We start from the raw sequence: 20,491 nt of genomic DNA, 5'->3' as shown, positions 1-20,491 counted from the left end.
CCCAATGCTGGTTGTTGATCTGGTCCTCCATGCAGTGAGCAAATGGCTGGTGTCGGGAGCAGCGCTGAGGAGCTGTGTCAGAGCCAGACTGGCAGTTAGAGGCGCGGTTTGAGTCGCCGTACATGTTGTCCAAGAACGATTCGTTACTTCTGTTGGTTGGCAATGTCCTTAGCGAGGATGAAGCCGCAGTCCCAGCTCTGGATTACTGAGCACCTGATGGAACTATGGGGGCAAAATCATGTCTTCGGAGCACCGGATGAAGGGACGACGGGCAGCTCGATAGTAGGGGGATGACGCCCGGGCCGTGGGGGTGAAGGGGCAAGAAAACAGTTGATTGGACGTTGTGGGTTCAAAATCACTGTAGCTATGCCGAAGGGTAACCCTCCCGTGCCTACTTTGTTGCGCCAAACCGAACTTCGGGAAGTTCCTTCCCTCCTGTTGTGTGGTTGAGACCCCCCGTGTGATCTTGCCCGCTAGTCCAACAACCAACTTTGTAACTTTTGTTCGCTCCCACGCTGAAGTCCTTTTGTTTATGAAAGTGAGACGATACCTACTCTGGAACTTATTTTCTAATTCAATGTCAAGAAAATCTTTCAAAACCAGTCAAGATAAGACCTTTGGCAACTTGGTATTCCGCCTTGCCCGAATCGCTCCTTCCGCCACGGAGCACGACCAGCCGCCCCCTCGGCCCGATGAGACAGACGCTTCGTTGTGCGCCACCCCAGCTCCATCTTGCGCAGCAACTCCAACCCTCCGAAAAAAAAGAAGTCTAACATCACCGTAACATCTTCTCCTCGCGTGCATTGCGTTTGACTAACATTCGTCTATCGGGACTCGAGTCTAGACCTCGTCTTGCCCCAATCCCAGATTTAAGCTGTCCTTCCCGGTTCGCCCTTCCGACCCGCCCAACCTTGCCGCTTTCAAAACACCGACTCGTAGCCTAACCGTTCGCGGACGAAACTCACGGGAGTTGGGACAATCTCCCGCGATTCCACACCCCATTTGGGCAGGCGGGTGGCTTTTGCATCGTGCTGCGGTAGCCGCCGACCCGGTTTCGCTCGTTGCTCATCCGTCTTGGCTTCTTGTCGAATCCACTTCACGGCACGAGGAAGCGTAAAAACACCATCGTGGGTGGTATTGGGCATGGCTTTGGTCATGCAGCCCATGACCTCTGATATTGCGATTCCGGCTGACAAACCCGGCTTCGATGTCTGCACCCCAGGTTTCCCTCCGCTGTCGGTTCTTTCCTCTCCCCCGCGAAAGATTTACCAAGGCTTGGACGCGATTTGACGAAAGGTCGAGGCCTAATATCGAACTAAATCCCCACTGGTGGGTGTCTCTGGGGGGCATTTTAACCGCCAGTTCGTCTTTATCCGTTTCGATGCGATGGTAATGCTTGGCGCCACGGGGTTGGCCTGGGCACCCAGGCCCCCCCAGGTTAACAAGAATAGATTGGAGGTCGATGCCGGGTTGAGGCCCTGACGGTACAAGTGGAGGTGTATTATCTGGGAGTATATAATGTCTCCTGGCTGGCCACATTCAGGTGTTGGTTGAATTCCCGGTTTACCCAGCGAAGCCAGCTTGTGTTCCTCACTGTCAAGAATCGTCCCTTGAACCAAACACCATGAAGTTCAGCCTTGCCCTCACGGTGCTTGCATCGGCCTTTGCCAAGGCGCACTGTAAGCCAACCTCACTTTTCTTGTTCTTCACCTCGTGAACAGTGATCCTAACTCGCACTCAGACACTTTCCCTAGCGTGGCCAACACTGCCGACTGGCAAGTCGTCCGCACCACCACCAACTACCAGAGCAACGGCCCTGTGACCGATGTCAGCTCCGACCAGATCCGCTGCTACGAGCGGAACCCGGGCACCGGCGCCCCCAGCACCTACAACGTGACCGCTGGCAGCCAGCTCGCCTACCACGCCAAGTCGTCCATCTCCCACCCGGGTCCCATGGCCTTCTACATTGCCCAGGTTCCGTCGGGCAAGACCGCGGCCAACTGGGACGCCTCGGGCGCGGTGTGGTCCAAGATCTACCAGGATGGCCCCAGCTTTAACGGTGGCCTGACGTGGCCTACCATGAACGCCCAATCGGTGTCCGTGACCATCCCTCGCTGTCTGCAGAACGGCGAGTACCTGTTGCGGGCGGAGCACATTGCTCTGCACAGCGCGGGCAGCGTCGGTGGCGCGCAGTTTTACCTCTCATGTGCTCAGCTTTCGGGTATGTTTCTCTCCCATCTCTACGCTCGTGTTTAGAACTAGCTGCTAACAATCGTGAATAGTCACTGGTGGCAGCGGCTCGTGGAGCCCCAAGAACAAGGTCTCGTTCCCTGGTGCTTACAAGGCGACTGACCCTGGTATCCTGATCAACATCTACTACCCCGTGCCCACCAGCTACACTCCTGCTGGGCCTGCGGTTGACACTTGCTAAGCAATTAGAAAAGTGGAACAATTCAACTGGTTACTGTACATAGCTCAATCTTAGCCAAGGCCTTGCCCAAACCACGTTGGATAGATTATCTTACCGCCTGTAAACCCAACAATGAACCCAACAATCCCTCCTATTTTTAGACTTGGTGTAGAGTGACTGTGTATTCATCAACAAAGGACCATTGCCGCCCTTGACTGTGTACCTATTGATTCAGGCCACTCGATGATACAAGGAGCTAAACAATGGCATTATCGAGGTCGGCTCTTTGTGCCTAGGGGGGTTCTAGAGATTCAATACTTACCTCAGACCACAAATATAAGTCCTAATCGGGCTATAAAACCCAGCCTGGCCCACGCCTCCTCCACACTCTCAGCCATCACAATCCAACCCACTTTTACCAACCATTTCTCACAACCCCATTGTCGTTTTTGTTTTCTTGCAACACTCCTCCTTCAGGCAAGGCAGGTCCACGAAAGGTAAGCGATCCCAGTCTCTCTAAACTGACAACACAACAGGCCGCGAGACCGCCTATTAATCACGATCACCCCTTAATATCTCCAAGCATCGGAGCAAGAATCAACTTAACCACGGACCGAAATCTCGAAGCATACCACCCACTCATTAATAATTCCCTTCTTAACCAACACTAGCAATAATCACCATTACCCCATAAACCCCCTTACACACCCATAATTAACCCCCCACAAAATGTGCACAACAGGCTACAACCACTTCACCTGCGGGTGTGCCTGGCCCGCAGCCGATACCCTGCAGTTCTGCGAGTATGCCAAGCTCAAGGGCATTGTGTGTCCCGATTTCCAGATTGACGAGGACTGTGCGCGGTCAAGGTCGTGGCGGTTTTTGGTTTGTTTGGAGCATGCTTAATCTGGGTCTTTGAAGGTAACTAGGGTCTGCTCGCTGCGGGATTGTCGTCCTGGGCTGGGAGGGACTGGTTTAGGGGGTATTGGCTGTGGGTGTGGTGGGTTGGTTGGGGACTGGGGAGGTAAGTGTGTGTACTAATTAGCGGATCGATTTGAGAGGTGAGGTAAGGTAAGGTAAGTAATGAGGCGAGTGAGCAGTGCTCACGGCTATAGTAATGCACGGGTATCGGAGGATCAAGGTAAGTGGGTAGGGATCTATCTCTCGGAGAAGGGTATAAGTCAATTGAGAGACGTTGAACATCTAATCAAGTCTCAAGAACTTGTGTCAACACGCCTGCGAGGTGAGGTCATGTATGTTTTTGAGAATGCGTGGACGGGCGAGCGCAGATAAAGGGTAATAGGGACAAGAAAATGAACGTCAACGAGGAAATAAGTGCGACGGGCACGGCGCCCTGGCTGTATTATAGCGCATCACTTTTCTGTATCTCGTACAATGATAACCCATTCATCACAACAACACGAACCAGAAAACGTAATGAGGCATGTCTATAACCGAATCTGGTCTGGCTCAAACTATCTCTGCAGATAAGACAACCTTGGCGAAGCAAAATGTGCGCTAGCTAGTACGACTCATTACAAGAAGAATTCATTCCCCTCTGATCCTAAACGCCATCATTCTTCCGCGTCCCAGTCTCCATTACAATCACCGCTTTCCCAACCCATCCCATTTTATCCCCTTCGCCACCCTCCCCCCTTAAACTCTTTGCGCTGGGCAATCCTCAATCATCATCGGCATACCGAATCTCTCCCGACGCAGCCGGGGTCTCCGGAGCTCCACCATACGCAGCCGGAGTCGGAGCACCGTAGTACCCACCACTCGCAGCAGGTGTCGGAGCGCCCACAGCCGGCGTCGCGGCATCCGCACCCCAGCCGCCCTGCCAAGCACCCGGGGTAGGCGCACTGACCGCTGCCGGGGTCGGCGCGGAGTATGCACCAGGAGTGGGAGCGTTGAGAGCCGCAGGCGTGGGTGCGCTGAGCCCGGCACCAGGGGTGGGCGCGTCGATCGGGCCCGGCGTGTAGCCCCAGCTGTCGGCGCTGCCACCACCGGTAGCACCGGGGGTTGGTGCTGATACGCCGTAAGCAGGTGTTTTGGAGCCCCAGGGATCGCTGCTGCCGCCGGAGCCGTAGGCGGGGGTCTTGGAGCCGTGGCCGAAGCCGTCGTGGGCGGGTGTTTTGGCGCTGGAGGACCAGGCTGGGGTGCGGGAACCGCCGCCGTAGGATGTGGCGCCTCCGTAGGCGGTGCGATTGCCATCGCCGTATGCGGTCCGGTTGCCGTCGTAGGGGTTGACGGTGCGGGAACCATCGCCCCAGGCGGGAGTGCGCGAGCCAGAGGCTTCGGCGCGACCCCAGGCGGGAGTGCGAGCAGTCGCTAGTGAATGGTTAGCACGGGTGTGAGGTGACATTATGATGTGAACATTCCAACACTTACATTTGGAAGCGCCCCAAGCCGGAGTACGCTCTCCACCAGCGGCACCCATAGGCGTCCTGCTGCCTCCCATGCGATCTCCACTGAACCCGCCGCGACCCGGGCCACCAAAGCCACCACGTCCACCACGGCTGTAAATGTCTATCGTCTTTCCGGTGATCTTGTCCTTGAAAATAAGATCGTTCTTGGGAATGTTGATGATCTTGTTCTTGCCGTGGAGCTCAACACGTGCGCTGGTGTCCGTGGTATCCTTGACGATGCCCATAAGGCCCTTGTACCCACCGCGGCGGATGCTGACGGTCTGGCCAAGAGCGCGGTCGCGGCCGAACGTCTTGGGAGGCGGCATCTGGTTCTGGGCCGGGTTGCGCTTGAGGGCCGGGTTCATGGCCGTCAGATCGGGTCCGGTATTCTGGTTGGTCACACGGCCTCCCTTTGCCGCAATGGTGTTGACGTTGCCAGCCCTGGTGACAAACACACCGGCGTTCTCGGTCGTGGCATTGCTGTGCAGGAAAATGTACGACCGGTGAATGTGGATAATCTTGCCCTGACGCTGCTGTCCACCATACTCGCGAACCACATCGTCGAGGCGGATCTCTGAGCCGTTGCGATCCGCGGCCACGGCAGTCCGGCGCTTGGGCAACTTGTTGGCAATCTGCGAAGGCATTACCTGTCTGGTATCGCCGTTCTGGTCCAGCACCACCATCGACTCGCGGTCGACCTTGACAATGCATGCGACTGTGGTCGGGTCAAGCTGAACCAAGTCGAGCAACGAGTACTGGCCGAGCGAACCTTGGCCACCAATATCGCTCGCCTCGCGGAGATCTTTGCTGAAGACGGTGACTTCGGTGTGGGTTTGGTCAGTCAGGAGAGTGACCCGGTCCTCCACAATCTTGACAATCATGCCGACTTCATCGCGGAAACGGCTGCCGCCAATGACCTTGACGTGATCACCTTCGCGGAAGCGCTTGCGAAGACCCTTGTTGGGAACCTCAATCGTCTGACCGGCGAGGTCACCTTCCGAGACACGGAGCGTCACAATGTCGCCCTGCACATTGATGGCTTTGCCAACAACACCACGCTGCTCGCCCTCGTAGACCTCAATAACGTCCCCAGGTACATAAGCGACGTTGGTGTTGCTGTCCTTCAGGCTCGCCGCCAGAGCCTTGAGATCGAGATTCTCGGTGCCATCCTCCGAGCCGCTGGCAAACTTGGTGACCTCTTCCAGAGTTGGGTTTACGTCTTTGACGTCCAATTGCTGGATCTTGATGTCTTTGACCTGAAACCCGTTCTCAAAGTCTTCGCCCATGTAGGTCCAGGTGTTGGTTTGCGGGTTACCCTGGATGTAACGGGGCTGTCGTTTCCTCGCTTCGATCTCGCTGAACAGGCGTTGGGGAGGGCGTGGGCCCGGCATCCCGGGTCTCTTGCGCTTGCCGTCAGCGGTGATGGAATCGTCGCGGACACCATAATCCAGACGCGGAATGAAGCGCACGCGGGCTTCCAGGCCGTTCTCAGTCACATCGACAACCTGGGCAAGATCACCAGCGTGCTTCGCCGGCTTCTTCAATCGCACCCACGCACCGGGCTCCAAGTTGGGAGTCTTGACAACACGGAGCAAATCGGGCATATCCTTAAGCTCCACCAGTATCATCTTGCTCCGCGGGTACACGTCGAGAACACCATCCAGCGCAATCATGATGTCGTTCTGGCGACGGGCCTCGACGTAGATGTAGCCCTTCATGACCGAGTTCGGGCCACCACGCTCGAAAGCAGCCGTGATGGGCACCTCGTCCTTACCGCCGGCGCGCTCCTCGATCCGTCGCATGATCGAAAACACCACGTCACGCTCCTTGCCTTCCTTGCACCTGACGGCCCAAATACCTGGGTCATCCACACTAGGGAGAAGCAGGCGCTTGGGCACAACAGCCATCTCTCCGTAGCCACGGGCCGGGGCACGCTTGCCGTATCGCAACTGCAGGATCTCGGCCTGCTTCTCGGCATCCATACTATCCTCGAGCTCACGGATGCGGTCCAGCTGGCGATGTCTCCTATCATCATCGAGGTGGCCGCTCTCGGCAATATCGTCGGGGTGGGCATTGTCGATGAAGTCTTCAATTTCTTCGCCATCTTTCTCCTCGTCTTCAGCTTCGTCCTCGTCCTCGACTTCGGCTTCGATATCGAAAAAGGCAGCGCGGTGGTCCTTGCGGCGCTTGCGTCGGTGGCGCTATGAATTCGTGTCAGTCATCAGCCTGCGGGAAACCAAGCGCGGTTTTCGCGAGGTCCAATCGAGGTGAGTAGAGCAGGTGGACTCACATGCTGAACGTCATCGTCGTCATCATCGTCCTCGTCCTCCTCTTCTTCGTCATCATCGTAGCCGTTTTTGTTCGCACCGGTATCCTCCTCTTCCTCCTCCTCCTCTCCCTCGTCGTCTTCATCGTCGGCACCGCGAGAACGCTTCGATGCGCTTTTCGAGGGGCGCACCTCGTCCTCGTCATCGTCATCATCAGCGGCGGGGCTGCTCGCGCGTCGGTCATCATTGCGGCTTGCATTCCGAGCGACTCCGGCATCCTCATCGTCAGAGGCTTCGGCGGGGGCGGGATTGAAGTTCTCGTCGTCCGAGTCGGAATCGCCCGCGAATTGAAACGGGGCGTTGGACGCCATGTTGGCAGCGTGGATCGCGAGATCCGCTGGTTTGTGGAAGTTGAATAGCGGAGGACCAAGAGATGAATCCTATCGAGATGCGAGATGATGGTAATGGGGAAATGGTCGGTCGGTTCGCGAAGGCGAAGACAAAGGCAACGTTTTTAAAGTTGTCGAGGCTGCGAGATGCCAGGAGAGCTGCACGGCGCGCCTGGGGAGCTAAACTCTTTTTGGACAAGGTTTTCCCCGGTAGACCCACTTTTAGCGATTTTTAAGAAGTTTTGTCGGGAACCAAATGTTCTAAGGTTCATGTCCCGGCTTGAGCAATAGTGGTGAATTGTTGCTCAATTGATACCGCGAGAGCCAGACAATCGAGGGGTTGCCGGGTTATGGATCGCAATTATCCTCCACGCCTGAAAACCAGTTTCTTATCTGACATTTTCACCTTTACCCTTCAGGACTGCTGTACTCCGTACACAGGAAACGAAACGAAGCCATCCTTGCAGTTGTTTTGAGAAGGCTTGTTTGGCAGGCCAGATATGTAACTCTCATTGCCAAACTCTTACCCAGAACTTCTCGGTTTACGCTTTTCGGGGATAAAATGATAAAGCGCGAGACTTTTTGCCCATGAAGTCATTATACGGCTAGAATTCCTATCTGTAGGCTTAATTCTTGTCAACCTAGAAGAATTCCTGACTTAGTGTTCAAGCTCAAGCTACCTAACAAAGACGCCAAATATTGTCTCGGAACTATGACAATCATGATTGCACTCCCGTCATCGTGCGTCATATCAGGCAAATTAAGCACACAAAACTCCAGGCCGTCGCTGGAAGTAAGATTGACGAGGGAGGCCAACAGCTTAAGGACCTATGTAAAATAATCGTGGTCTCATGCCATTGTTCATTCTTGGCTGCCACCAACGCCCACGACATAAAAAGCTGCGAGGAAACAAAACCGCTGCCCCTCAGCCAAGGTTCTCATGCTCAAGGTAAAGTCCCAGCAACACGATTGATGAACGCGGATTGTTCATCTCCGCTACGAGCCATTCGTGTACTTTGTCGCCCAACCAACTCGATCTTCGAGTGGCTGTCAACTTACTTATAGGGTACAGTATACGTGTGGTATTTTATCGGACATCAACATCATCTCAACCGTTGCCCTGGGTGAAATCGGATGATAACCACCAACAAGGACCAAAAACAGCGATGTGCAAGGACGCGGAAGAAGGCCATCCCCAGCGACACGCCATTCGCGGATAAATAGCCCAAGTCTCCGTGTTTATCATCCCACGAACCAAGACGTCGCCTCCAACGCGAATGCAGACATGGTGAGGGGTCTCTCGCGAAAACAACCCCGGTCAACATTACCCCAACTCGCCGTTTTCGCGTACCTTTCTGCCATGAAATAAACTTCGCGGTGCCATGACCCGACTCGTTGGGGTTTCTTGGGGTTAGCTTCTCCAAGGAACGGAAGAATAACTTCGTCACAATCCTAGGGTCACGGAGAAATTCTTCGTCGCTAATGCCAACGGCGTGATGTACCCTTCCCCGCAGAACGATCCATGCGTAGCAGGGAATAAGACCGTTGCGAGGTTGGTGCGGAAATCATGATTGTGAATGTTAAATACGCCCAGGTCCCCGGCTTCGAACCGGGGCCGTTTTGTCCCAGGAAGATTGTCTTTGTAGTTCGACATCACCCACCATGAAGTCACTCGCCGCCCTCCTCTCGCTCGCGGGCTCCCTGGCCTCGGTGTCTGCCTTGGCTGTTGACACCGGCCTCATCCCAGCCGGCGCCTCAATCACACCGTCACGGTTCGAAGTTCTCAAACAGCGTGCCCCCAAGCTGAAGAAATGCAGCAAAACGGACGATTGGGGCAACGCTGTTGAGGGCGACCGCACCAAGATCACGATCCGTGCGTCCAAGGATGACAACGACGACATCAGTGAGGACTTCTTGTGGGCCATCAAGGAAGCCAACAATGGGGGTTTGTTGCACCTGGAAAAGGGGAAGAAGTATGTCATTGGGAAGAAGTTGGACTTGAGCTTCTTGAATGACGTGTATGTTAAGATTGACGGGGAGTTGAAGGTATGGTTCAATACAATCCCCCCACAGCATGATGATAACAACACTAACAGCTATAGTTCACCAACGACATCGAGTACTGGCAAAGCAACAACTTCTACTATGACTTCCAAAAGAGCATCACCTTTTGGGTGTGGGGTGGAAAGTAAGCACTGTCCATGCAACCCGTTGTTGTACCCCTTAGGCCGTTCACTTACACATCCCAGGGACATCAAGATCTACGGATCGGGGACCCTCAACGGAAACGGCCAGGCGTGGTGGGACGGTTTCTCGGGCGCCGAGATCCTCGACCCAAACAACACGTACTACCGTCCCATTCTCTTCCTGACAGACAACGCCACCAACATCGAGGTCAAGGGCTTGCATCTCAAGGATTCACCGTGCTGGACCAACTTTTTCGTCCGTTCCAACAACGTCGTGTTCGACGACGTCTACATCTCCGCCGTGTCCACCAACGTTTCCGTAAGCCCTCCCACGCACACACCCCTTTCCCCTTCATTCAATACTGAAGCTCACAATCCAAACCCCCATCGCAGAGCCTCCCCAAAAACACCGACGGCTTCGACTCCCTCAACGTAGCCGGCCTCACCGTGCTCAACACCCGCGTCAACGTGGGCGACGACTGTTTCTCCCCGAAACCCAACACCACAGACATTCTCGTCCGCAATCTCTGGTGCAACGGCACCCACGGCGTGAGCATGGGCAGCATCGGCCAGTACCCGGGAGTCAAAGACTACATCTCCAACGCCTACCTGCAAAACATCACGCTCCTCAACGGCCAGAACGGCGCGCGTCTCAAGGCGTGGGCCGGTCCCGGGGTAGGGTACGGGTACATCTCGAATATCACGTACGAGGATATCCACGTGGAGAATACCGACCACCCGATTGTGCTGGATCAGTGTTATTTCGATATTGACGCGGAGCAGTGCGCGCAGTATCCGAGTAAGGTGGATATTACGGATGTGAAGTTTATTAATGTGCATGGGTCAAGCAGTGGGTTGGAAGGAAGGGTTGTGGCCGACTTGACGTGCTCGCCGGGGGCGACGTGCAGTGGGATTCATTTGGAGCGGATTGATATCACGAGTCCGAAGGGTGAGCCTCAGATTGTGTGCGAGAATATTCAGGGGGATATTGGCGTGGATTGCATCTCGAAGGAGGAGGCTGGGAACTGATTGGGGATCGAACAGGGAATGGCGCATGAACCTACGGCGTTGCTAGCATAGTAAAGAGTCGCGGTTCCATCAAAAGTCTTATGTTAGAATTGTGAACGTGATGCTCTGTCCCGAAACACAACTGCACCGCAAGAACAAGCTGCAGTATGTAGGTGAGAAAACTTGTTTCTATTTCATCAGACTAAATTACCAAAGCAACCCGGGTATGTTGATGGAAATCGGGATAAGAAATAGCAAGGAAGACAAATAAAAAAAGGGATAAAGCTAAAACCCAAAACGCCGGCACAAACTCCAACCGCAATGTCTTTGCCCAGCCAGCCAGCCGACTTCACCGAGCCTGCTACCGTCCCTTTACGCAACCCGCCTGAGAGAAAATAATGAAAGAGCAATGTAAACCCCCCCAAGCCTTGCAGGAACGATGACCCGCCCATGAAGTCCCCTGTAAACAGCCAACCCACCCATGGGGCAGCAATAACGCAAAGGACATAGCCCCAATACTACCCAAGACGCCCTCACTCAAACCTCCTTGCGGCTCACTGAGGAAATGAAGTTCTGGTATTGTTGCTCCTCCGCATCCACAGATTTCATCAACCCCTTGGCTTTGGTGAGGACGTCTGGTTTGGCCGCCTTGGTCGTCCACAACACACTAGGAGGCGGTAAACCCGTTTTCCGAAGCGTCTCTGACCCGTTCTCCTTCTCCTTGGTAAGCCCGCCGTTGACCGGTTTGCTGTCACGACCATTGTCATTTGCTTCATCTTCTGTACCATCTCTCCTAGGCAGCCTCATGGCTAATAGAATGTACTCGGCTCTGGTCATGTTGTGCATGATATCATCCATGTAACGGCGTACCTCGTCGGGTGGCGCCACGACCCGGGCGAGGTTCTCTAGGTGCCGCCCGACAGGGGTGAAGAGGCGGACAGTAAGGGGTTGGTAGTAATCGAGGTCGGGATCTGCCATAGGGTATTCTGCTTTACTCCCCTTGCGCACGATCAAGAAGGACGCAATGACCTGCTGGCCTGAAGATACAGGCACATACTCAAGCAGGCTGAATTTGGGGAATAGATAGCGGTCCCCATTCCCACCTGTGAACTCGAAGACAACAGCAGAGATATCAGGTTTCGGGGGAGGTGGGGGTGGCCCCTTAGACCGGAGCGCGGTTTGAGGCACCGGAGATTGGTGGGTGGTGGGAGACGGCGCAGCATGTCCATTCGGGACCCCCTGGGGCCGGGACATTGACGGTGAAGGCGGGACCGGCGATTGGGTTTGTTGGCGCTCCTTGTCCTTGAGAATTTGTGTCCGGAGCCGATCCAGGATAGCTTTGAGATCTGTGGCGTCCGAAAACTGTGTCCTGTTCTCGGCGATCCGTCGCACCATGTCCCGGAGCTTGTGGTCGTCCAGGGCTGCTTTGACCAGCGTCACAACTAAGGTGTCACTTCCCACAGGCGGACGGAGGTCTGCCGAGGTTTGATTTGGGTTCGACGAGAGCACAATGTCCAGGATCGCCCGAACTTCATCCGCAAAGTACCGGACAGTCTTGCCATCCACCAGCAGCCGATCTGCAGATGGCCCAGAGGTGTTTCCATTCCGCTTGCTCTCAGCGGTTAGAGCGTCAATAACTGCCTGGAAACGCTCGAGCTCATGCTTCGCGGCGTCGCCCACAGCAACACGTTTCATAAGATCGCGTAGTTGGGGGTCTGTCCCAGCCCTTTCAGCCAGCATAAGAATGATGGGATCGGGCAATGCTCCGCCTGGCTTGGCTGCTGCCCCTGCGGGCGTTGTGGGTGTCCCATTTTGGGGCGCGCTATTGGTGCCTGAGGTTCCGGGCCTTGGGTAGGGCGCCACAAAACCTGCGGTTGTTGTGTTGGGCGGGGGTTGATGGTTTGGCGGGGGTGTTACCTTGGGGGGCGGTGCGTGGGGGCCCGGGGAGTTGTGGGCGACCGTCGGGGTTGTTGTCGCCGGTGAGAGAACCGCTTCCATACCTCGAGGGGAGACCATTGGCCTTCCCGTATGCGGCGTGTGTATTGGGTCTGGGGTAGATTGACCAGCGCTTGGCTGCGCTACTGATGGTGCCGGTGCTTGTGCGGGTGCTGGGATATTCCCAAATGGCGGTTTCGTATCGACCAAAATGGGGGATCGGCCGGGGGCTTGGGGTAGCGACGGGGTTGACGAGCGTCCCGAAGGTGATGCGGGCACGGTGGTCGGTGCCATCGCTTTTGGTTGCGGTGTAGGCGGGGGAGGCATTGATCCGTTCGGGGGGCCATATTGCATAACGGGTCGCTCTGGGGTCGGGGGAGGATGCGGCTTCGGATCTTTGACGGCATACATTGTCGCTTCGAAGACGTGTGGCTCCACGGTAATAGTCACTTGGCCGATTTTAACCATGCTTTCCTTGGGAGGGTTGTTCGGCTCTTCAATGATCTGTCCTCTCTTCTTGATCGGCTTGGTCCAGTACTTCTCGAATGTTCCCTCCATCGTCCACTTTGAACGTGATCGGGACAAGGACTCGGAAAGAACACCACTGTCGAGCGTTAGTCACAGAGTGTCTCTTGTTCTTCTCGCGAAGACCAGATCCTTAAAACAGGCGCGCAGGAGAGCACATACCTCTCAGTAACCGTTTGAAAGTCGTGTAAGGAGAGGTCGTCGGGCTGGGGAGAATCCACCGTCGGCAGCGGCTTGCCGGCGCTGATAGTCTTGGGAAGAGGTGCTGGCGGTTCTTCGATAGGAGTCGGTTCGGGCTCGGGGACCGGTGTCGGTGCTGGCGCTGGGGTTACGGATCTCTGCGGCGGAGTCATAGTCCTCCTCTTTGCGGCCTGCTCAGCCCTTGCGGCCGCGCGAGCCGGAAGTTTCCTCTTTCTCTCCATTGCGACAGCCGGCCGGAGCAGATGTGCGAAGCGAGCGACGGATCGTCATATATTTATTCATGGGCGTTGTAGCGGGTGCCAGAAGCAGCGAGAGAACCCAAGTAGGTAGTGTAACGAAAAGAACCCGGAGTGTTGTTGGGGCCTGGAAACGTGGTCGATGTGAGCACACGACTTGGCCCCAGGCTTGGTTGCAAGTTTGCAAGTGGAAGCTCCTGCTTGTTGCGAAATGCTTGGGGAAGAAGAGCCGGGGACCTAAAAGAAAATGGATGGGCCCTGGCGTCAGTTCGGACGCGCTAAATGATCCCTGTTGCGCCGGGAAATGCCGCTGATTGGAGGTTCTTGCCAAGCTTCGCCTGCAATGTTCAGGCGGTTTGCATTGCGAATGATCCGACCAAAAGACCTACCTATTCTTTAAGACCAGGTTGTGTGGAAAGTTCCCGGCGCACGCTGACGATAGCTTGGGGTGGATTTGTTCCCAGGGGGTGTTATTGTAAGTATTGCTTCAATGACAACTTTGCACAATACGCCCGGACCAAAACCTCGAGTGTACAATACTTCGGGTTATTGTTCTTCAGATTCTACCAAGCATATGAACATGAATAAGCAGCCCAAATTTAAACGAGGAATCACTGCCATGAAAAGTCAGGGATCCGTTCCTGGACTCTGAGGCGGGCCAGAGGCGGACTAACAAATATGCCCTTGCTTCGACGCGGCTGCGCGTTAAATTCGTAACCTACAAAGAATCCACTGTGCCCCACATTTCCAACGTCACCCGTGCTCGGCGGACTTGGGATTAATTCCCTGATCCTGCACCTTAATTCCGTTACAATTCTCGGATGGAAATAGTCGGTTGCCGGATGATGAAACAGTGTTGATGTTTCTCGGCTTAATGGCCTCCGGGTAGAATCTGCAATGTCCAAGTCCAAACCTGCGAGAAAACCATCATCCAAGATGGCCAACCCGGCCTCCTACTTAGTGCCGAGTCTTGTCGTTGGCGTGCCATTGGCGTTGTATGGACTGTTTATCGGATTGACCGCCATCCCATATGTACAACGAAAGTAGGGTTTCCATATTTCCGCTTTGGTAATGTTCCCATGTTTCGTCTCAGCTCGACTAATTGTGGGTCGTTTCTTCTCAGTTTCCTGTACGCCCACAAGATACACACCTTGTGGTGGGGGAACATCAATGAGCCGGAGCAATGGGGATTTGCAAGTGAGTCTGTCCACTCCCAGATATTTGCGTATAACCTTCTCGCTAAAACCCCGCTAGAAAATCAAGTAACCCCCTTCTATCTCGAGACTGCGGACAGTCAAAACCTCTATGCGTGGCACATTCTCCCCCTATCTGTCTACGCCCAGCATGAAACGGAGCTTGCGTCCCAACCAACAGGTGTCGTTGCTGACCCCACGACCACCGCGGGTTTCCGTCTCCTACGCGACAACCCAAATGCGAAGCTAATCATCTCCTGTGAGTAAAGCATGACAGTCGTTATCACCCTTGGTTGCGACATAATCTTACCCTGACAATGACAGTCCACGGCAACGCCGCGCAACTAACCCAAGGCTATCGCCCAGAGCACTACCGCTCCCTTACATCGCACTCTCCCTACCACCTCCTCGCCCTTGACTATCGCGGCTTCGGCCTCAGCACCGGCACGCCCACCGAGCAAGGCCTGATCCTCGATGCCGAAGCCGCCATCCATTGGGCCGTGCACACCGCAGGTATCCCACCCTCCCGCATCGTATTGCTTGGCCACAGCCTAGGCACCGCCGTGGCCGCTGCCGCGACGGAACATTTCACCCTCAATGAGGATTGGGATTTTGCAGGCGTGGTACTTGTGGCAGGGTTCAGTTCTTTGCCGGATATGTTGAGCGGGTACGCTATTGCAGGCTGGGTGCCGGTTCTGCGGCCGCTGACTATGTGGCCGTGGCTGCTGAACCAAGTGATGGGGCGGGTGGTGGATACTTGGGAGAGCGCGGCGCGGTGGAGGGAGATTGTCAAGGGGGTGAAGGCGAGGGGTGGGAGGTTGAGGTTGAGTATGGTTCATGCCAAGAATGATTGGGATATTCCGTCTCATGAGGATGACAAATTGTTTCGGGCCGCGGTAGAAGGGTTGGGAGACGTTGGGACGGAGTGGGATCAGTTTAAGGTGGAAAAGGAGAAACGAACTTTAGTGAAAGGGAAGCATGCGTTTGTGTCGACATGGCAGGAGGGGGATGTGGTTGTGCGGCAGGAGCTATTCCCTCATGGAGGTAAGTTTCCAAGCCCCTTTCTCTATAACTGCCTCACGACCGGAGAACTGACGATCCTAGGGCACAATTCGGTCTTGACATACACGCCTGTCTTGTTGGCTGTGATGAGGTCATTTAGGTTGGATGAGAGTGACCCTCCATTGACGTGAAATATCTGTTCCGAGAATGCGAGGATCAAGGTGTATTTATAGAAACGAGATACCTTCTAAAACGCCGGACACGGCGAGTCAATACGGGCTTGATAAACTAGTTTGTATTTTACAGAATTGGAATTCCTTTTTATTTGGCAGCACTTGAACGCCAACTCACAACGTAAGCGCCAGACCGTTCTCTTGGGAGCAATAGCCCAGAACCTTTCTGATAATAAGGTGCGAGGACAACACCATTACCATTGAATTATCATGGAAGTCGAGCACCAACCTGTAGCGTTGTCGAGTGTGTTGTCTGCAAGGCACGAGGATGCCCCACTTTATTTTATTCTTGGCGGCAGCGATCAGCTTTGAACCCCGCGACGAGCTCCAAATGACCCCACTCCACGCCGCTGTCGCCCGTAGCCAACACCAACTCTCGAACGTGATCTGTCTCAAGGTTAACTCACGGGGTAGAATCACTCCTGGATCGTGTACATATCTTCCTGGAAGCTGTACTTAATCAGAGCGCGTCATTTCGGCACTCGAACGACAACACCCCTTTCTCCGGCCCACGGCCCGACACACGCCCACGATGTCCGAAGAATCGAAACAGGTCGACCCGGCCAAGGAGGCTGCAGCTCTCGAGGCCGCCGACGCGGCAGCCGACCAAACTGAGAAGCAAGCTGTAGAGTCGGAGGACGAGTCCGGATCGGAAGCTGGGGAAGATACTCCTGCGCAAACAGCGGCGGGTGGAAACGCAGAGGGAGCAGCAAAGAAGAAAAAGAAGAAGAGCAAGAAGAAGAAGGTCAAGCAAGCACTCTCCGACGCTCTCGGCCGAGGCGGGGCACAATCCGAGCCGGATGTGAAGAAAGCTCTCGATACCTTGACACCGCAGCAAATTAGCGAGTTCATCGCTCTCAACCCGGCCTTAGCCAACGAGCTGCTTGGCGGCAATGCCGGCGAGGGGTCTTCGGATACAACGTCGAGCGCGATCGAAGCCTTCAAGAAGCTCAAGCTCCAGGATATTATGACAGGGCTGGCGAGCAGCGGGAAGAACAGGAAAGATATGGCGTCATACAAGTTTTGGAGCACTCAACCTGTGCCGCAGTTTGGTGAGGAGGAGCCCAAGTTGATCGAGGAAGGGCCGTTAAGGATCCAGAAGGTTGAGGAAATTGCGACAGAGCCGATCTCGTTGGCTCTGGAGCAGTTCCGCTGGGTTACTATGGATTTGACGAATGATGCGGAGCTTGAAGAGGTGGAGAAGCTGTTGTATGGCCACTATGTCGAGGACGACGAGGCCATGTTCCGGTTCAAGTACTCGAACTCGCTTTTGAAGTGGTAAGTTAATTCCCGCAGGGGTGTATTTGATTCGGACTGGGAATGCTGACACCGCTTTTATAGGTCCCTGCTCTCCCCAGGTTGGAGGAAAGAGTGGCACGTAGGTATTCGCAGCGGCAACACGCTCTGTGCCTTCATCTCGGCCATCCCCACCGAGATGAGGGTACGCGACAACGTGTTTAAGAGCTCGGAAGTAAACTTCCTCTGCATCCACAAGAAGCTCCGTGGCAAGCGGCTCGCGCCGGTCCTCATCAAGGAGATTACGCGGCGTATCAACCTCGAGGGCACGTGGCAGGCCATCTACACCGGCGGGATTGTGCTGCCCCGCCCAGTCAGCACCTGCCGGTATTATCACCGCGCCCTGAACTGGATGAAGCTCTATGAGGTTGGGTTCAGCCCCTGTCCACCCAACAGCAAACCGGCGTACCAAGCCCGCAGGTACAATGTGCCTGACCTCACGTCGACGCGTGGGCTTCGTGAGATGGAGGCAAAGGACTTGGATGCCGTACACGATCTTCTCACCCGTTATCTGAAGCGGTTCGACTTGACACCGGTGTGGAACAAGGATGAAATTGACCACTGGCTACTTCATAAGAAGGACGCACCTGGAGAGCAGGTCATCTGGTCCTACGTCGTAGAGGTACGCTCGCTATCCAATCTAGGTCTTTGCTCCCCCCAGATCAGGTTTGCTAACCCCGTATAGAACAACGACGGCAAAATCACCGACTTTTTCTCCTTCTACTGCCTCGAATCCTCCGTCATCCAGTCGCAAAAATACTCATCTATCCGCGCCGCTTACCTCTTTTATTACGCCAGCGACGTGGCCTTCACCGCTCCTGATGACCGGGCGGCACTCGGGGCTAGGCTCAATGCGCTCATCGCCGACGCGTTGATCTTCGCTAAGCGGCACAACTTTGATGTCTTCAACGCCCTCTCGCTGATGGACAACTCACTGTTCCTGGAGCAACAAAAGTTTGGGCCGGGCGACGGGCAGCTCCATTATTACTTGTTCAACTACAAGGCAAACCCGATTCATGGTGGGGTGAACAAGAAAAACCAACTAGAGGAAGGGGTTTCGAGTGGGGTTGGATTTACGATGCTCTAACTTGGGAGGAGATGAGAGTGAAAGGGGTTGAGGGGCGATATTGATCATAACAAGGAAACCAAGGAAGTGTGAACTATCGGCCGAAAAGCACGATACCACGTCAAAACAATGCCTGTAAAACATTAAGAGCCGTTTATATTCCCAATATCCCTTTCATCCATAAACCGTGTTCCCGCCATCCGTTATGATGATGCTTGCTAACCGATAATGAAAACCCGCGAGCTAAAAAAGAGCCGCCAACAAAGTAGCCGACTAAACACGCCTGTGCCGTTAACAAAATTATACACTTGCCCTCCCTCATACTCCTCCCTCTCCCATCATTTCCATCTATCCCCGCCCACTCAACTTCTCCCCTGCCAAAAAGTGCTCCGTCAACAACTCATGAAACCACTTCCATCTCTCCAGCAGCGGCGCATGACCTAGCCCCTCCAGCACCAACCCCTTCTCCGGCTTAACATAGTCAATCAGCTTATGCCCATGCGGAATCGTAATCATCCCGTCCTCGACCCCATGCATGATCAAAATCCGTTCCCGGCCGACCGCATCCGCCATCGCGGCCAACTGCTCCGGACTCTTCCGATGCCACCCCGCCGCAATCAGCTGCAGGATAAACCCCTTCAGCTTGAACCGCCCACCCGCCGGGTCCATCTGCTTGTGCAGTTCCTGCGCCACGAACCGCTGCGCGTTGGTATCGAACCGGAGGTACTTGTCATCATTGCCCCCCGTGCCCTCCGTCGATGAGAGACTATCGGCAAACGGTGGCAAGCACCCGGGCGTGGTGGCCGGGTCGGGCAAGTGGACGTCGTCTGGCAGGCTGATCCACTCATGCGCAAAGATCGATCGCGTCGCATCCGCCATCGAGCGATCTCCCCCCTTAGGTAGAATCATCGAGGCAATCTTCATGATATTCTCCGTAAACGTCGTCGTGTTCTCCACAGCCGCCGCCGTGCCTATCAGCGACAGAGAGGCAAGTGAGTGTGGGATGAGCACGGCCAGCTCCTGCGCGATCATCCCGCCCATCGAGGTCCCGACGACATGCAGGGTGCGGGCCGCGGGCGGGTCGGACGGGGAAGACGGGAGGGGGAAGGAAGGCAGCCAACCGACAGCAGGGTCGGCGAGGAGCTCGGCGATGTCTAGAGCCATTTCGCTGGTGCTGTACCGCATGAAGGGCTTGTCACTTTCGCCGACGCCGCGGTTGTCGAACAGCAGGACGGAGTACTCGTCGCGCCGCTCGTGGCCGAAGTGGAGAGTTTGGCGCTGCCAGGCGGATTTGAGAGCGCCCAGGCCCATGATGAGCTGAGGAAGGAGGAGAGGTGGGGTTAGTGTTGAGATGCATGAAGCATTCTAATACATCATGGGTGGGCGAAACCGTGAAAGGTCACAGGATCAGAAACATACCACAACTTTGATGGGGCCAACGCCATGGATCTCCCATGAGATCCTGAACGGCCCGCCCCGGCCGTTTCCTACCGCAGCCAATCCCTTGCGATCCGGCTTGAGCCTCCATATGGCTGTCCGGAATGCCGGGTGCTTGAGCGTCTCCGCTGCCGTAGGGATGCGCGGTGGGGGTGGTTTGGGTGTCATTTTGGGTCTAGCTGTAAAGGCACGTAGAGCGGTGCAGGTCGGCGCCTACGGAAATCTATCTACGGATTGAGAACACTTGCTATTGTTAGAGAGGAGAGGTTTCGGGTTCCACCAAGGTGACGCGCACCTGCCTACAGGGTAACAAGGAGTTTTTATAGGCCCACCTGGGCACGGGCCTTTCCACCAAATGCCCCCCACTGAACAGCCTTATCTCTGGATCTCAGACTGCTGATGCGCAAGGGAGGTGCTTCCGGTTGACCCTCGGAACCATAACACATCTTTAAACGGTCTGAACATTTTAGTGAATTAATTATATCATTAAGCCCAGCTGGCTCTGTTGTTGGGAATCATTGGGGTGGTGCGAAGGAGATGCACGCACAACCCAAGCGCCCTCGCTGTCACCAAAAAAATCGGGAGACCAAAACAGATAGTTAGCTTGAGTCCAATTCGTCAACAGTCGATCAAATCTTGACAGATTTTGGCGATTATAACTAGAATAGCTGCCTACAAGCTTAATATCTATCTAGTTCT

The 20,491-nt window shown here is 55.0% G+C and overlaps 7 protein-coding genes across 7 annotated transcripts; 4 read left to right on the top strand and 3 right to left on the bottom strand.

The window, feature by feature from the left end:
• Nucleotides 1-1,624: 1,624 nt before the first annotated feature.
• C8A04DRAFT_31113 (glycoside hydrolase) lies at nt 1,625-2,431 on the top strand (the record flags this gene model as incomplete). The annotated part of the gene is made up of 3 exons (XM_062781645.1): nt 1,625-1,679; nt 1,742-2,221; nt 2,283-2,431. 3 exons carry the CDS (start codon nt 1,625-1,627, stop codon nt 2,429-2,431), a joined length of 684 nt encoding a protein of 227 aa, XP_062634733.1.
• Nucleotides 2,432-3,139: 708 nt separating this feature from the next.
• On the top strand, nt 3,140-3,316 carry C8A04DRAFT_31112 (uncharacterized protein; the record flags this gene model as incomplete). The annotated part of the gene is made up of 1 exon (XM_062781644.1): nt 3,140-3,316. The coding sequence occupies one exon, from the start codon at nt 3,140-3,142 to the stop codon at nt 3,314-3,316; it is 177 nt and encodes a 58-aa protein (XP_062634732.1).
• Nucleotides 3,317-4,091: 775 nt separating this feature from the next.
• C8A04DRAFT_31111 (uncharacterized protein) lies at nt 4,092-7,456 on the bottom strand (the record flags this gene model as incomplete). The annotated part of the gene is made up of 3 exons (XM_062781643.1): nt 4,092-4,741; nt 4,802-7,019; nt 7,109-7,456. 3 exons carry the CDS (start codon nt 7,454-7,456, stop codon nt 4,092-4,094), a joined length of 3,216 nt encoding a protein of 1,071 aa, XP_062634731.1.
• A 1,680-nt stretch (nt 7,457-9,136) lies between these two features.
• On the top strand, nt 9,137-10,689 carry C8A04DRAFT_39195 (glycoside hydrolase; the record flags this gene model as incomplete). The annotated part of the gene is made up of 4 exons (XM_062784494.1): nt 9,137-9,520; nt 9,577-9,662; nt 9,724-9,979; nt 10,054-10,689. The coding sequence occupies 4 exons, from the start codon at nt 9,137-9,139 to the stop codon at nt 10,687-10,689; spliced, it is 1,362 nt and encodes a 453-aa protein (XP_062634730.1).
• A 516-nt stretch (nt 10,690-11,205) lies between these two features.
• Nucleotides 11,206-13,550, bottom strand: C8A04DRAFT_39194 (uncharacterized protein; the record flags this gene model as incomplete). Its single annotated transcript, XM_062784493.1, has 2 exons — nt 11,206-13,207; nt 13,291-13,550. The coding sequence occupies 2 exons, from the start codon at nt 13,548-13,550 to the stop codon at nt 11,206-11,208; spliced, it is 2,262 nt and encodes a 753-aa protein (XP_062634729.1).
• A 951-nt stretch (nt 13,551-14,501) lies between these two features.
• Nucleotides 14,502-18,376, top strand: C8A04DRAFT_39192 (Glycylpeptide N-tetradecanoyltransferase; the record flags this gene model as incomplete). The annotated part of the gene is made up of 8 exons (XM_062784492.1): nt 14,502-14,608; nt 14,689-14,762; nt 14,820-15,017; nt 15,083-15,802; nt 15,863-15,931; nt 16,536-17,271; nt 17,335-17,911; nt 17,975-18,376. The coding sequence occupies 8 exons, from the start codon at nt 14,502-14,504 to the stop codon at nt 18,374-18,376; spliced, it is 2,883 nt and encodes a 960-aa protein (XP_062634728.1).
• A 327-nt stretch (nt 18,377-18,703) lies between these two features.
• On the bottom strand, nt 18,704-19,960 carry C8A04DRAFT_39191 (Alpha/Beta hydrolase protein; the record flags this gene model as incomplete). The annotated part of the gene is made up of 2 exons (XM_062784491.1): nt 18,704-19,672; nt 19,775-19,960. The coding sequence occupies 2 exons, from the start codon at nt 19,958-19,960 to the stop codon at nt 18,704-18,706; spliced, it is 1,155 nt and encodes a 384-aa protein (XP_062634727.1).
• Between the last annotated feature and the right edge of the window lie 531 nt (nt 19,961-20,491).

This window comes from Dichotomopilus funicola (genome assembly GCF_033296635.1).
Source record: "Dichotomopilus funicola strain CBS 141.50 unplaced genomic scaffold C8A04scaffold_60, whole genome shotgun sequence".
Classification (NCBI taxonomy): domain Eukaryota; kingdom Fungi; phylum Ascomycota; class Sordariomycetes; order Sordariales; family Chaetomiaceae; genus Dichotomopilus; species Dichotomopilus funicola.
The sequence above is the reverse complement of the archived record's forward strand: the minus strand, read 5'-3'. Positions and strand labels throughout refer to the sequence as shown.